This window comes from Phyllobates terribilis, unplaced genomic scaffold (assembly GCF_046119375.1).
Source record: "Phyllobates terribilis strain yellow unplaced genomic scaffold, ASM4611937v1 Scaffold_2__4_contigs__length_985480577, whole genome shotgun sequence".
NCBI lineage: Eukaryota > Metazoa > Chordata > Amphibia > Anura > Dendrobatidae > Phyllobates > Phyllobates terribilis.
In genome coordinates this window covers 220,773,039-220,789,287 of record NW_027362762.1, presented here as the reverse complement: position 1 = coordinate 220,789,287, position 16,249 = coordinate 220,773,039, and the positions used below count along the sequence as shown (strand labels likewise).

The 16,249-nt window shown below is 40.2% G+C and overlaps 2 protein-coding genes across 7 annotated transcripts in view; one reads left to right on the top strand and one right to left on the bottom strand.

Moving 5' to 3' along the window:
- Positions 1–983: 983 nt before the first annotated feature.
- Positions 984–16,249, bottom strand: part of MTRF1 (mitochondrial translation release factor 1) — a 33,515-nt gene continuing 18,249 nt past the window's right edge. For 3 of the 6 annotated variants that reach the window (XM_073663919.1, XM_073663918.1, XM_073663921.1), the window contains 8 exons: positions 14,493–14,575; positions 12,915–12,996; positions 11,813–11,920; positions 11,006–11,178; positions 10,799–10,916; positions 9,284–9,420; positions 7,976–8,074; positions 984–1,249 (listed from right to left, as the gene is read on the bottom strand). In XM_073663919.1, the coding sequence (XP_073520020.1) occupies positions 1,130–1,249; positions 7,976–8,074; positions 9,284–9,420; positions 10,799–10,916; positions 11,006–11,178; positions 11,813–11,920; positions 12,915–12,996; positions 14,493–14,575 (920 nt within the window). In that variant the 3' untranslated portion in view covers positions 984–1,129. Of the gene's footprint in view, positions 1,250–7,975; positions 8,075–9,283; positions 9,421–10,798; positions 10,917–11,005; positions 11,179–11,812; positions 11,921–12,914; positions 12,997–14,437; positions 14,461–14,492; positions 14,576–16,249 lie in introns of those variants that run through there. The other 3 variants (XM_073663922.1, XM_073663920.1, XM_073663923.1) reach the window with 2 other exon arrangements.
- LOC141204188 (uncharacterized) lies at positions 2,932–5,704 on the top strand. Its single transcript, XM_073663917.1, has 2 exons — positions 2,932–3,672; positions 3,884–5,704. The coding sequence occupies exons 1-2, from the start codon at positions 3,513–3,515 to the stop codon at positions 5,509–5,511; spliced, it is 1,788 nt and encodes a 595-aa protein (XP_073520018.1). The 5' UTR covers positions 2,932–3,512; the 3' UTR covers positions 5,512–5,704.

Sequence of the window (16,249 nt, the reverse complement as noted above, 5' to 3'; positions counted from 1 at the left end):
CCAGCACTGATTGGCAGCAGGGATCACGTGACATTATCCCCGGAAGAGCCAGTGCTGACACCATGGAACGGCACTGGCACCGGAAGGGAGTGTAACTTATTATTTTACAAGGGGGAAACATAGGTATTGATAAAGGGCAGTCTGAATAGTGGACAACCCCTGTTACACAGATCTGTTACCAATGTAAATGTGTTCTCAGTAAGGGGAGTCTTGAGAGATGCTTAATGCTGGCTGCACACACCAGTCAAAGCTGCTGAATCCTGCACATCTTGCGGGGATTGGCTGATAATATAATGACCCCAATTTATCATTGACTTTGCACCTATTTTTTTGTCGCGTTTTGTGCCTTTTTTGTTTGCACCCAATACATTATTCTAGACGTTTTTTTTTTAAGTCTATTTTATATGTGCTGTCCTGTTTTTTTCCGCTTTGTGGGCGGAGAGCAGCAGTTCCAGATGTTTTTGCCTGGTTCATCAATTGCAGCTTAAAAAAAAAAAAAAAATGCAAAATTTGGTGCAATTTCACTTCACTCCTCCCCTGGTGTATTTTTGGAGTATGACAACATTTTGGTTCAATTTTTTGCGACTTTTGGTGTCAAAAGCCCATTTTTGACTTTGCACCAAATTAATAAATTTGATTCCAGAAACGGCAACTAATGCCACAAGACAAAAGTGACTTAATAACCGCAAATAATGAATCGGGGCCAATGTGTGTGGGGCCTCTGAGAAGTCCCTAGTGACTGCTCCTAAGGGAGCAGAAGGATCATCATGATGGAGTCTCACTAATTACTCCCCTGTAAAAGAACAAACATGTTTACGGATCTGTCAAGAGATGGCGGCTGGCCCATTTAGCGAATGAGCACATGGCCGACTAGATGTTGGAATCTAAAGACTACTAGAATTTCATTATTGAGATAGGAACTCTCCATGTATTTAGCTGAAGATTTAGGGGAGCATGGCTATAAATTATGACAAGATGAGATATTTAAATAAAAAAATACAGCATTTTAATAGTGTACAGCACAGGATACAATAATTACGCAAGTGGAAATTCACTTTTCCTAAAGCAAAAAAGGGCGATCTTGTGACTTGATTTTAGTTTTAGATGCCTCCTACTAAGCAATCATTGGTCAAACATCGGGCACCCTTGAAGATTGTATTTTTATGACCTCAAGTAAAGCCTCAGCATCAGCAGCATTGTGTATTTTATCCATTAGATCATCCAATAGTTCTTCTCCATTTAGGAATTCCTGGAATAATAAACAGAATACACATGACATACGAGACCTAAGAAAGTCTGTAAAATGAAGACAAATTACTCAGATCAAACAAGTATATTAATACCATCCATCCACAAGTATGTGTACGTTGGGATCTTTACTGGCAGTATATCATACCAAATATTATTATATGTGCTTTTTAGCCTAATGTAAATGGTTTAGAAAAACAGAGACATAGCTAAGAGTCATAACATTTATTACAAACAATCCAGAACAGTGGCACTCACCATCCATAAAAAAACTATTTCAAAAGAGAGAGAGTGAGAGATTTCAATGGGGTTCGAGTACCAGAACCCGAACTTCTACGGGTCCACTCATCCCTAATGGTGAGCGCTACTATTCTGGATTCCTTGGATTTCACACATTTCTCATTTTGAAGTAAAAACACCACCGCACCACCCGCAGCCATTTTCCCGGAGTCCACCGCATTGAAAATCAGGGAAAGTGCGGGGACTCCAAGCTTTCACAAAATGTCGGCGGAGCCCCCACATGGTCCTCCTCCTAACAGCTTGGGACCTGCAGCATCGCCCCACTACTGCCACGTCCAGAAGCTTCCTGCAGCAGCAGCAGCCCAGGGACCCCGCTCAATCGCAGCCGGTAAGATATAGTCGGATTAAAAGACACACCCCCATTTTCCCCCCAAAACAGTAATTTTGACCAGGGGTGCACAAACTTTTACATGCCACTGTAGGCTCGATGTTTGAGCACTCTACCCATTAGCCCATAGTGGTTTTAATTACAGCAGGATCCTACCTACCCATAAATGTAGGCTTTAGCCTAGGTGAGTATTCACATTAGATAGGTCCCCAGCAATGAAGATCACCTTGCTGTGGTTGCTGGGCATGCATGAACTTGCCAAATTATGTGTCAAGTATCTTCATTTTTTTTATTTTCTGGAGCAGGAATGCAATTAAAATTTCATATATTTCTTGTTTACATGCTATAGCACTACAGAGTGCTACTTTGTTAGTTATATATGGAGATGGCTATTCTTAGTGTGCACCTGTACACACCAGTTTTCTGTTTGGAAGTGACGGTCAGTCTTGATATTTGTGCCAAATTTATTACACCACATGTGCAGTTTTTATAAATTTAGCCCATTCTGCCCAATATTTGCTACCTTGACCCATTTTTCAAACACACTCGACACTTGATAAAACTCACCTGTTTGAGCGAGTAAACCCTGAATGAGAAATACAACCATCTATATATTCACTATTGGAGTATGAAGACCATAAGCAGAAATAGTTAATGAGGTTAATAATGGTTGTTTGCAAAATGTTCTGCTACGTGGGCATGCAAATCAGTAATATCCACTGCTGGCCGCTCCCTATGAAATTGCAGTCCAATGATGTCCCAGATGTGCTCGATGGGAGACAAGTTTGCTCACAGTAGAAAGAGCAACGTGTGACCTGGCATTATTGTGTTGAAATGTAGCTCCTGGGACATTGTTGAGAAATAGCATTACTACTCATTCTAGAACCAGATAAATCTAATGCAGAGTCTCTCCGAGCTGCGCAATGTGGATTAAACTCACAAACCAGGGTGGATAAAAATCAATGTTTTTTTTTAAAAAAATCGGATTTTTTTAATTTAAATCTGATTTTTTTTATTTAAATCGGATTTTTTTCAATAAACTGCTTTTTGATGAAAATATTTTACCATCCAAAGGTTCTTCCATCATGAGATAAAGCTGAGTTGTTTAACTCAGTAGAATAAAGGCTGTATATGTGTAACATTCACAATGCCATGCTCTTCCAGAGGTTTCTGTAGGATTAGTGGGCAGTTTCTCTCCTATATTATCACAGACGCTCGCTTTACTTACGCAGTTCTCAAAACTGAATTTGACTCCGCAGAGGTCCCAGCCTCTTCTTCACGGCAAAAATGTTACAACATGAACAGAGTTGAGAAAAAGACCTTAATCCTATTGTTCTACAAACCTATGAATACAGAATCAACCCCTTCAGTGCCAAGTCCAAGAAGTTAGACAATATGTTTCTGATTGTTTGGGGTGGAATAGATCTGCACAACACAAGAAGAATGTGAATCTAAGTGTGAGGAGGAGGAAGGGCAAGCAGACAAGAAAATAAAAGTGAAACTTTGAGCACAATACTGCAGCATAGCCACAGACAGACAAGTCTGGATCTGTTTGTGTGTACGATCTGAGGTTTATTACATTCTTTCCTTATAATGGTAGCAGGCCGTAAAAGAGACCCAGTTTGGGAATATTTTAATGAAGCTCCTTCGCCTATCGGTAAGGCAGGCATGCGTGCAAAAATGCAAACGATGCAACAAAGAGATGCAAGGCCTGGTGGCGCGAATGAGGCAACATCATGAGAAGTGCGGTGATGAAGATGACCAAAGAAACACTTCTGAACAGGCAGGATCTGTTGGTAAACATTTTTATTGAATCCTATTTCTAAAGACTGAACTGTCTTGTGTGAGAAAAATTATATTTCTTATTATTACTGCATGTTACTGTCATTTGGTACAGTTATGAAGAAAAACAAATATTCCTTTTGGGGCAGGGGCAGTGATGTGTTGTGTACAATAAGCAGAAATTGTATAAACAATAAAATAACAGCATTGACTTTTTTTGTTTAGGGGAATTCATGGATTCTGGAAACTATCCACCTCCAAGATCACCATCATCCTGTTCTACAGTTTCAGCGTTATCCATCCAGGATAGTGCTTCATTAGCAGCAGCATCATCATCAGACACCCACAGCCACATATCACCATCACCCAAAAGGAAGAAAAAACCTTTACCTCCTGGAACCACCATAGATAGGTTTGTGATAAGAACTAGCAGATTAGAAAAAGAGTTGATTGATGAAAAAATTGCCCAGTTTATTTATGCAACGAACTCTTCTTTCCGTCTGACTGAGAACCCACATTTCATAAATATGGTTCAGTCACTGAGACCAGGATACAGTCCACCCAGCAGAGCTCATGTTGCAGGGAAACTGCTGGATCAAGTGTATGACAGAGAAATGGAGCAATGTGCAACAGCTCTGGAGGGTAAAATTGTTAACCTAAGTATTGATGGGTGGAGTAATGTCCACAATGATCCTATTGTATGCGCTTGTATAACAGAAGAAGGTAAAGTCTTCCTTGCACAAACAACGGATACGTCAGGAAATGCACACACAGCAGAATACTTACAAGAAGTGGCAGTAAAAGCTATAACAACATGTGAACAAAAATTCAAATGTCTAGTACGCAGTTTGGTCACTGACAATGCTGCAAACGTATCCAAGATGAGAAGAAATTTAGAAGAGCAGGGAGGGAATACAAAGCTGCTAATAACATATGGTTGCAGTGCTCATTTGCTGCACCTCTTAGCCAAAGACTTAAGTGTTCCAGAAATAAAGGCTAATGTTGTTGAAATTGCTAAATACTTCCGTAATAATCATTTTGCTGCAGCAGCTCTGAAAAGGATGGGTGGAACCAAGCTAACGCTCCAAGATGTTAGATGGAACTCTGTGGTGGACTGTTTTGAGCAGTATATCAAAAACTGGCCTATTCTGATGACACTTTGTGAAGAAAATCGAGATAAAATAGATGGCACTGTCACGGCCAAAATCCTCAACATTGGGCTTAAGAGAAATGTTGAACATATGCTGAGCTTCCTGAAACCCATCTCTCAAGCTTTAAACAAAATACAGAAAAATAGCTGTTTTATTGCGGATGCTGTTGAAATTTGGAAGGAACTGAGTGAACACTTAAAAACAGAACTACACATGGACAGAATTAAATTACAAGCCGTAAACAAACGAATGGGACAAGCACTGACTCCAGCTCATTTTTTGGCAAATATTGTCAATATCCAATATCAGGGTCAAAACCTAAGTGCTGAGGAAGAGGAGTTAGCTATGACATGGGTATCCAGCAATCATCCATCTTTAATGCCAACTATAATAAACTTCAGAGCTAAGGGGGAACCATTCAAGAAATATATGTTTGCTGAAGATATTTTAAGGAAGGTCACAGCAGTAAACTGTTGGAAGTCACTTAAGCGCTTGGATTTAGAGACTGTTCAAGTAATGATTTCACTTTTAACAGCAGTAGCTTCTTCTGCAGGCATTGAAAGAATATTCTCTTCCTTTGGACTCATTCATTCTAAATTGAGAAATCGGTTGGGACCCAATAAAGCAGGAAAGCTTGTTTTTCTTTTCCAGATTATGAATAGGAACAAAGAAGAAGATGATGATGAAGATGACGACGAGTGAGCTACAGAGGACAGCAGGGACAGTAGTATTTAAGTTTTTCATGTGTCGGCTGGGCTGACAGTCTAAGTTTCTTAAAATATATATATATTTTGTTTAGCCAAATTAGTTAACAAACATGGATGTTTGTTTAAGCAAATAACTTATGCTGTAATGTTGTTATTGTTTCAGTTGAATAAATCTATTTAAATTGTTATTAAGGTCAGGATTATTTTTCTCCTTCCTAAGTACAACAGAACAGTGGTGTCCAAATATGAATGATTAACCCATTAAACTGGGGAGAAAAAAGTAATATAAAAAGTGATTCTAAAAATCTTCATCTACTTGCATGTTAAAGTAAAGTAGCAAGAACTAGTTTAGGTAGAAACTTTGATTTAAATCACTGATTTAAATCAAGCCTTACTGACTGATTTAAATCGTGATTTAAATCGTGATTTAAATCAGTTCGATTTAAATCAAATCCACCCTGTTACAAACACAATATTATCTTTTGAGCACTTTATTTAAAAGAACAGAAATTGTCCTGTAAGTATGACAAGATATGGGGTCTGTGGGTCAGTGCTGCACAGACATGGGGGATCGTCCCCAAACCATTAGTGCCTCCATAAAAGATTTAAGGCCCCGTCACACTTAGCGACGCTGCAACGATCCCGACAACGATACGACCTGTCAGGGATCGTTGCTGCGTCGCTATGTGGTCGCTGGTGAGCTGTCAAACTGGCAGGCTCACCAACAATCAGGGGAGCAGCGACATCGTGGAAAGAATATTTCCACGATGTCCTGCTCCGGTTACCAGCCTGCTGAAGCAGGAGCAGGCTGGTAACCATGATAAACATCGGGTTACTAGGGGCACACGCGCACCTAGTAACCCACTGTTTATCATGGTTACCACTCTGCTAGGTGAGCGGGAGGTTACCGCTCACTTTAGCAGGCTCGTAACCATGATAAACAGCGGGTTACTAAGTGCGCGTGCGCCCCTAGTAACCCGATGTTTATCATGGTTACCAGCCTGATCGCTGCTCCCGCTGGTCACACACAGCGATGTGTGCTGACCAGCGGGAGGGCAACGACCAAAAAAAGGTCCAGGACACTTTGCAGCGATCAGCGACCTCACAGCAGGGGCCTGATCGCTGCAAAGTGTCACACATAGCGACATCGCTGGTGAGGTCGCTGTTGCGTCACCAAAACCGTGACACAGCAGCGATCTCGCTATGTGAGACGGGGGCTTTAGTTAAAATATGGTAGATATATTGACAATTTTATAAACATTAATTCTATTTCTACTTTTTTTCTGTTTTGGTCATTGAGTCAAGAAGATTATAGTAATATATTTATGTTTTTGTTACATTGAAAAAATACAAAATACATTGTGATTTCTCCTGTAAGACTATGGTTTTTGATATGTCTGGAACTATTATGGCTGGTCTTAAGATATGCTTATTTGATGTTATGTTAATTGTGTTATTCTTCAATAAAACGAGTTTAAAAAAAAAAAATCTAATGCAGAGTCATTAGTGTACCTGGAATGAAAACAGGTGAGGTCCAAGTGCCGTATATTATTCTACTCTACACCATAATCACAGAAGGACCAGATGACGTTCCCTTGTGAAAACTTCTTCATGACATTGACCACGTGGTCTCCAGACCAATCTCCAGCTATCACTGCATCCAAGACAAAAGCAGGACTCATTGCTGAAGAGGATAGGCCTCCATACCAGCCTACATTGCCGTCTTTGTGTGCCGAGAGCCTAAAATAACGTTTAGTAAGGCCAATGAAACACCTGTATCTGCATGTCTGGCTCGTAGCCCAATGTCTTGCAAATGCCTTCTCGTGACACTGTTTGGCACTTAAAGCTTGGTATGCGATACTCAGTTTCAGTTGCATTACAGAAAGGATTAATCATGGAACCATTTTATCCAAAGTGTCCTAGGAGCGATTTTTCAACAAGACAACGCAAATCTGCATGTTGCTCATGCTACTATAAGCAGCCTGTGTGGCCTATATCAGAAAAGCAAAAAAAAAACATTTACCTACCCTCGTCCGGCATCAAAGTTCTGTCAACCATGGCAATCAGACCAGGGCATTGTTTGCTTCGGAGTAGGCAATCCTCTGCTGGTATCCTGGACGCCTCGGTTAGGCTCTCATGACTTCAGAGAAACACACTGACTTCTTGAGGACATAGTAAGCGGCAGAAGTGCACAGGATGTAGGGCAGAGGATTGTAGTGAACACTGCCCTCGTTTGGCTGCCATGGTGGACCAATCTGGTGAACGGATCAGGGTAGTTCAAATTTTTTTCGGATATGTAATGTATACATATATGTTTATGGTAAGCCTCAATTGTCAATTTTGGTAGGTCTTGTTTGTAGGGGACACCTGTTACCACTCATAATAAAGAATAGATTACTATACACAACAACATAATCATGTACATTCTCAAGCAGCAGAAAAAAAAATATAGTATATACCCTTAAGTTACGAATCTCATATGATATCCGGTGGTCTGTTAGTCTGTCCTGAGTAAAGTTGTAAGTGCGAATCCGGTCAGACTGATCTCTTGCTCCAACCTGCACAGGACGTAAGGTGGTAACATTAGAAATTGTCACGACTGTCTGTAAATGCTCAACTTGTTCTTGTGCAAGGTATGAAAATGGCATGTTCAAAGATAGCTAGATTTAAAATTTTAGAAGGTAAAACTCATGGTGAATCTGAAATATATGCACATTTTCACAATTATGTCTGAGCTTTCTAAAGTCCCATTCATTTGTATTGCAATGTAATTTGTTGGAGATTTTCAGTGCAGTATCCACATAGAAAATCTGCAGCACCTGAACATACCTTGTCCACATGTACCGGAATTACTACGGCTTTTATAGAAGGGTGTCTGGGTGGAAAATCAATACTGGAATGCAAATAGTGCTAGAAGTGGCAGTAGGGTTTGGTATCCACATGATATGTGGATCCGCTGATACTTGTTGAGTTGCCGCAGATGGTTTCCACAGCAAACACAGAACATGTGAACATACACATTGGGGGAGATTTGGGGTATGTATGGAATATTATGATCTGCAGTAGTGCCGCATTCTGTAAGAGCAAATACCACTTACTGTACTGTTTAATCACAAGTAAAGCTCTGTTCTCATTTGCATTGTGGAGCGTATTTCTTAAAATGCTGTGTTGTGCAGTTATTCCATGGAAATGTGTGACTAAACTGACAACTCAATTGGACTGAGAGGGTAACGCCTAGTTGTTAAATTATTCATAAAGGGATAACATGAACAGGCACAATGCAGACTTCTTGATTGCTTTTTATTCTATTCATTAGATTTGCTTTTCTGAACTTTTTTTTTTTAAATTTTTAGAAAGAAACGGAAGATGATATTAATCGTTATCTCTTTTACTGATTTTTGTAAGTTTCTTTTTACAACTTTTTATTCTCCCTAGATGATTTGAACCTATGATCGCTTTAACTGTACAGTGCAATTCTTTAGTCTATTGTCAAATTAAAGATCTATGAAGGTCAACCTCAGACAATGCTTCAAAGAAGTACAAACATGGTGGCCTTAAGTAGACTCCCAGGTGCTATGACAATACCATTGGCACACTGACTGTCATATGGGGTGGTGATGGGCGAATTAACACATCTGTCACCTGTAGTATTTAGCCTGCTCCATACACCAGCACATGTGATGTCAAGTCGGGAGGGTTGAAAAATTCTAGGGCAGTAGGCAAAGTCTGGTGGATATGTCACCCCCTAACTGTGACTAGCTCCATACCTGCAATTTCCTGGAACTTTGTCTCTGGGACACTTCGTCCTTTACATTATTTTCATGTAATTTCGCTCGCAGCATCTTCATGGCTCTATCTTTGTTCTGAATTTGAGAGCGCTCTTGCTGGCACTCCACTGTTATTCCTAGAATACAAAGTACAATAGCTGTGAATGGCTCGAAGGCGATGCCCGAAACGTTAAAAATTACAGTAACTGCAAACATGTTAGAAAACGCAAAAAAGAAACAATATTAAAAACTTGTTAAATTCCCCGATACCACAGCACCATTGCTCAGGTAGTCCCTAAGTGATGACATGCTGTACATTTAGATGCCTGCTGCAGCCAATCACTGGCTTACAGTGTTTACAGCACTGGCTGTCATGTTAGGAGTATTATTATTTATATAGCACCAATGATTCCATGGTGCTGTATATGAGAAGGTGTTGCATACAAAATACAGATTTCACTTACAGTTAGGAAACTAACAATGACTTACATGTGTGATTATAATTCTGTACTGTACATATATACTATGAAAAATGCACACAATACCCTGCCATAAAACCACAAAAAAATTTTGGAAACCCTTAACACTCCATGACGTATATATCCTTCAAGCAATGTGCTGTGAAATAAGATGGCGCTATATAAGTAAGCATAATAAATAAAATAAATCATGGTGCGGGTTGCGGTGTGTGTTATACAGCTGGCACCTGCCTCTAACAGCAGCAGTCAGAGCCAGCTACTTTTGCTGCTGTGGACCCCTAAAATAGTACTGTCAATCAAAGACAAAAAAGGCATTTAAGTCACATTTATTTAGATGCCCATCAGTATCCCTACGATCACAGGGTGCTGATGGGCTGCTATGGCAGCTAGTAACCTTCGCCAACCATCTTAGTATATCTGTGAAGTCAAGTCACAGGCTGGGTTTCATAGAAGACCATAGAAGATTTGTACTATATAATGCAATACTGAAGTACTGCAGTATAATGTACAAGCAATGAAAAGATGATAAGTTCAATACCTGCACGTGGACTAAATAATAAAGTGTAATGTAAAAAAACCCCCAAAAAAACAAAACCTTAAATTTAAATCCCCTACTCTCCTCTAGGTCAAAATAATAAGCATATTTTGTACAAGTCCGATCTTTGAGCATATAAAATTGAAAAAAGTTAATATACAAGTTTGATATCACCATAATTGTACTGACCTGGAGAATCGTGTAAGGAGATCATTTTTACAACCCAATGAACGCCATAAAAACAAAACCCAAGAGAACAATGGCAGCATTGCGGGGTTTTTTCACCATTTCACAGGACATTATATTATAAAGTGAATGGCATCTTTCAAAACTACAACTCATCCCCCAAATAAGTCCTAATACGACTATGACGGATATTTAAAAAAAAAAAGTTATTGGAAGAAAAGGAGGGAAAAGTGAAAATGCTAAATAAATAAATTGGCTGCGCCTCTAGGAGCAGGGTCTGCACCGACTTTCATGGGTTAGATCAGATGGCTGCACCTGTAGGAATATGAACGACCCTCACTGCGCTGTCCGTGGTGTTGACATGCTGTCCTCCAGCCCCTTTGGCTCTGAAAGTATCGATTCTCAATTCTTTGGGGTCAATTTTAATATCTACCTGCAAAGAAAAAAAAATGTATTAAAAACTACTTTAACTGTAGGATTATCATATAAAAAAAGAAAGACTAGTCCTGCCACTTGTATTACCTCATCAGGCTGTGGAAGAACGATTACACTCATGGTTCCCGTGTGAATCCTCTGCATCCTGGAGGACAAGCCCACTTCAGGAATCCGCTGAACCCTATGAATCCCACCTTCATATTTTAAGCGCTTGTATGCACCCTCACCTATAATGCGAGCAGCCGCATGGTGTAACCCGCCTGCAATGTGGATAGTATGTATTAGGAAAGAAACATAAAACCCCCAAAACATATATTACAATCATTAGCATCTACACAATAAGACATAATCAGTCCGAGTATACAGATGAGCTCTAATACTGGAGGACATATGGGGGGATAAAAACTGACCCAGCTTACATATTTCATAGAGATGGGCTGTAAACTTACTGTATATGGTGCCTCCAAACTCCAGCTATCACGAGATATCAAGGGACTAAGGATTTGGTAGTAGTTTCTCTCCCTACACAAACGTGCACACTTGGATGTTATTTCAAGTGTATGTCCAGCTTTAGATAAACCCTTTTTATTTTTCAGATGTCCAAAAAGTACAAAGAACAAAAGGTGATTTCCCTATAAGCCAGAATGCCAAGTCACTACTATGTAGTGATATGCATCCAGGATTACTGTACTGAAGCGATCAGTGATCGCCCAGTCTGATCCATTCTAACTTTTTGATGCAGTTTATATTTTAAGCAAAAGACAGGAGAGGAAGAATCAGTCGTTGTTTCATAGGTTTTCAAAAAACGACATATGCGACTCCACCATTTTCTAAAGATTAGATGGACAACCACCTAGTCATAAAAAGTACAAAATAACACAACAAATACATTACCATTGTCATTTGTTGTATAGTTCAGAATCTCAAATGACCACGCCTTGTAATGAGCATAATTTCTGTACATGTCAAACACTTCAGCAGTAAATTGTTGACAAATATCACCTGAAAAGAAACGTACGTTTATAAGTGGAATATTGTGTAGAGGCCCCCATGCACATTAGATAGTGGTCTATGATCTCTCCTGACTCTGACATACACAGGAACACTTGTCCGAGCGTTCTCGGGTTCTCTCCGATAGAGACTTATCTCCTGGAGAAGAAAAGGATAGGACATTGAAATTCCAACATCCAGATCCTTCTCTTCCTTGACATCATTTGTCAAAGTCAGGAGGCCCCCATACACATTAGACTGTCTGCTGATCTTGCCGATATCAATGGGTTCTCCCAACTTTAGTCAAATTTTAATGCGGACCTTAAGATTCAAAGGTAATGATTCCTAAACTTCTTTATCATCAATGAATAAATGAAATCACCAATTATATGGGTGTGACAAGCTAAATACTGTAGATTTTCATACTTAAAGGGGTAGTCAAGGACTTTGTTATTGATAGCCTCACCTCTGCATAAGTCAATGTGAGACTGGCGAGAATCCGACATCCAGAACTCCCAGGATCAGCTGTTCGCAGGTATTCAGGTCCTGTGTATGAGCTGGAATAGCATATAGTACACTGCGTAGTGGCCGTTTTTGGGTACTGCAGATCAGCTCCTATTGAAGTCCAACTCACAGCTGATTGAGGATGCCGGATCGACCCAATATTGGTTACCTATTCTGACGAGAGTCCATCAATATCAAAACCCTGGACAACCCCTTTAAGCGCTGAGAAACTTTCCTTCTCTTTTTGCTATTATTTCCACCTTCACAATCATCTGGCTATTGTTAGCCAAAATCAAAATAAAAGCTATAAAAGAAGGGATGAATTAAGCAGAAATGGGGTCTGTGAGTGGAGAGTAAAGAATAAATGCACACATTTATAGAAGTTGTGTGATTTTTTTTGCTTGTTTTTAAAGACTGATTAGGTTTCTATAACTATGGACATACTGTATAACTTGCTACAGTGAACATGTTGCATCCCTTTAAATAAAATAATGGGGCTGACCTCCGGTAGTTCTTCCAGACACCACCTCTAAAACAGCATCATTCATGTCGTATTTTTCCTGAGGTACAAGAAAATGTAGCAACTAAAAAGGAAAAAAAACTTTTTTTTTTTTTTTTTTAACAGATTTGTCAAGAAAATAACATTTTTATATGTTAATGATTAACCTGAAATGCAGTTTACAGCTTGCTCACTGAATTTTCTTATGTACACAGGCTTCTCCCATTAATACATGCTAGATATTAGTTATTTAAAGAAGCACTCCTCCCATCAAAGTTTTTATCTTAATGTATTACAATCATATTATATAGCACTGTGTACTTACAATTGCTCATTTTGCCGTTCTACACAGCTAATTCTTCTGGTTTTATATCAGGTCTATGACATCACGTGATTAAAAACTGACTAGCTGAATCCTTCTAAGCTCTATGTAGAAATGGGAGGTCAAATTTTCCCTATACGAGTCATGAGTCACTGCAAAAGTCCCTGACGGGAGTTGAAGGGGAATGATAAATGCAGGGACAAGAGACTTCTTGTTTCTACATAGAGCAGAGAAAAGAGAAGAAATGGGTAGAAAGGGAAAATGAGCAATTGTAAGTACACAGTGCTATATAATATGATGATTACAATATTTTAATAGGATAAAAACTTTGATGGGAGGAGTGCTTCTTTAGGTCTAGATTGAATATATATGTAAAAAATTACTTGCGTTTCTTTCGGCACTTAAAATTAAGGGTACATATAGTTGCTAACTGAAATAAAAAAAAATGAAAAAAAAAAATCAAACATTACAAGGCTTTGTTGTCCGATAGAAGGCTGCAAAAATATCCCAGCATGGTGGCATAAAGTAGAAAAATCGTCCATTCAGCCCTTTCCGCAACCCACATAAATTGTATCCGAGACTGTATGGTGTGGACTAAAATCATGATGGTCCCGTGCCCCTTGTTTGATTGGATTCATGGTCATACATGAGAAGGCCAAGTACAGCACTCAGCTACTATACATTGAGCTGTATTGTGCCAAACCCACCAATATCGGAAGGATCGGCCGACCATCTAATGTGCGACCCTTCTCTTCTGCAAGCAGATAAGCTGCTGTCAGGTGATTTTGGCTACAGTTTATTCCCCTCTCCCAGTAGAGGACATAAAAATAAAAAAGCCTTAAAACATTCTCTCTCTCTCATTATTCTGGCATTTGGCAAATATTAAAAATGATGGTAATCCTAATTGACCTAAAACAGGAAAGGTTCATTCTGATTTCATGTCAGATATTGAGAAAAACATGCATATGTGTCTTTTTATATACTGTATGTAAACTTCTGGTTCAAACTGTAAGTTTTTGATCACAAGGATAGCACAATTACTGATTGTATGCTTAACTGTATGAGACTTAAAGTTCGTTGTTATCTCAGTAATTCTATCTCTAGCATAAAAAATACATTTCAGCATGAGTTTATGTCTGCTAACTGGCAATTTGATTGGTTTTATAAGCTAAAAGCATTGATAAAATACCCCCCCCCCCCTTACGTCCTGGAAAACTCCTTCAATAGTTGTTCAGAAATTAGTTAAGACTTTTCCGAACCTCTTCCTGCAAATTATTAACGTTTCGGATCATGGAATCCTTTTCTTCCTGCAGTAATTCTTCCTCCTCCCTGGAGTTTAGGTCTGTAACAAAAAAGGATATTGTTGTATTGAGATGTAGGAATAATTAAGAAAAGCTAACTGCACCAAGACACTGACACCAAGAAGATTATATAATTGCTTCCTCTTTGGGAGACAGACACTTCCCCTAGCATAGGTGTGAAACTCAAGGCCTGCGGACCGAATCTGGCCCACCAAGTCATTCTATGTGGTGTCCGAGGTCAGAACGCACTTCATCACTGCTCTGACCAGCTGTCTGTGCGGGGAAAGTGGAGAGCTGGTCGGAGCAGTGTTGAAGTGTGCGCCGGAGATCAAAATCTAAGATGGCAGCCGCCCCCTGTGCTGGCGCCACCACGTCTACTAAGTACTGGCTGAATTCTATGTGGATACAGACAGTGCTGAGCAGGGGGGGGCAGAGCCGGCACAGGGAGCTGAGCAAATGCAGCCAATAGAGGGGGAGGAAGTAGGTGCCATCTTTGTGAGTGAACAGGGCACGCCGTGGACACAGTCAGCCTGTACAAATGGTGAACGCATTTATGGAGCAGTCTACCTTGGACTCTGAGGTCTGGCACAGCACTCTTAATGCCCCATCACACTTAGCGACGCTGCAACGATCCCGACAACGATACGACCTGTCAGGGATCGTTGCTGCGTCGCTATGTGGTCGCTGGTGAGCTGTCAAACAGGCAGGCTCACCAACGATCAGGGGAGCAGCGACATCGTGGAAAGAATCTTTCCACGATGTCCTGCTCCTGGTTACCAGCCTGCTGAAGCAGGAGCAGGCTGGTAACTATGGTAAACATCGGGTTACTAGGGGCACACACGCACCTAGTAACCCGTTGTTTATTATGGTTACCACTCTGCTACGGTGACCGGGAGGTTACCGCTCACTTTAGCAGGCTCGTAACCATGATAAACAGCGGGTTACTAAGTGCGCGTGTGCCCCTAGTAACCCGATGTTTATCATGGTTACCAGCCTGATCGCTGCTCCCGCTGGTCACACATAGCGATGTGTGCTGACCAGCGGGAGGGCAACGACCAAAAAATGGTCCAGGACACTTTGCAGCGATCAGCGACCTCACAGCAGGGGCCTGATCGCTGCAAAGTGTCACACATAGCGACATCGCTGGTGAGGTCGCTGTTGCGTCACCAAAACCGTGACACAGCAGCGATCTCGCCAGCGATCTCGCTACGTGAGACGGGGGCTTTAGCCTTACTACCCAAGGACACTGCTGACTGCTATACTCAAATAATACCAACATGTCCAATAAGTGAAAAATTGACGCAGATGGAAGACAATGTAATGAAAGATGGGAAAGTGAATACATGTTTGTGCTTCAAGAAGAAAAGCCTGTATGTCTTTAGTGTTATGAAGCAGTGTCGGTGGTAAAGGAGCACAATATACGTCAGCATTTTGACACCAAACACGGAACCAAGTATGCTAAATTTATCCTCCATGAAAAACAACAAAATGTCCAAGCATTAAAAGGCAGAATATGTTCATAAAAGCTCCATCTAAAAACGAGGCATCAGTGAAAAAAAAACAGTTAAAAATATAATAAAAGGTTTTCTGCCAAGAAATCTAGCTTTTACATTTACCCATACATTTGAATGGTTGTGCTTACATTTTGTTTAGGGTTTGTTGATATTTTCAGAACATGATGAATGGATGTGGATGGTGTGTGATATGGTGTCAAT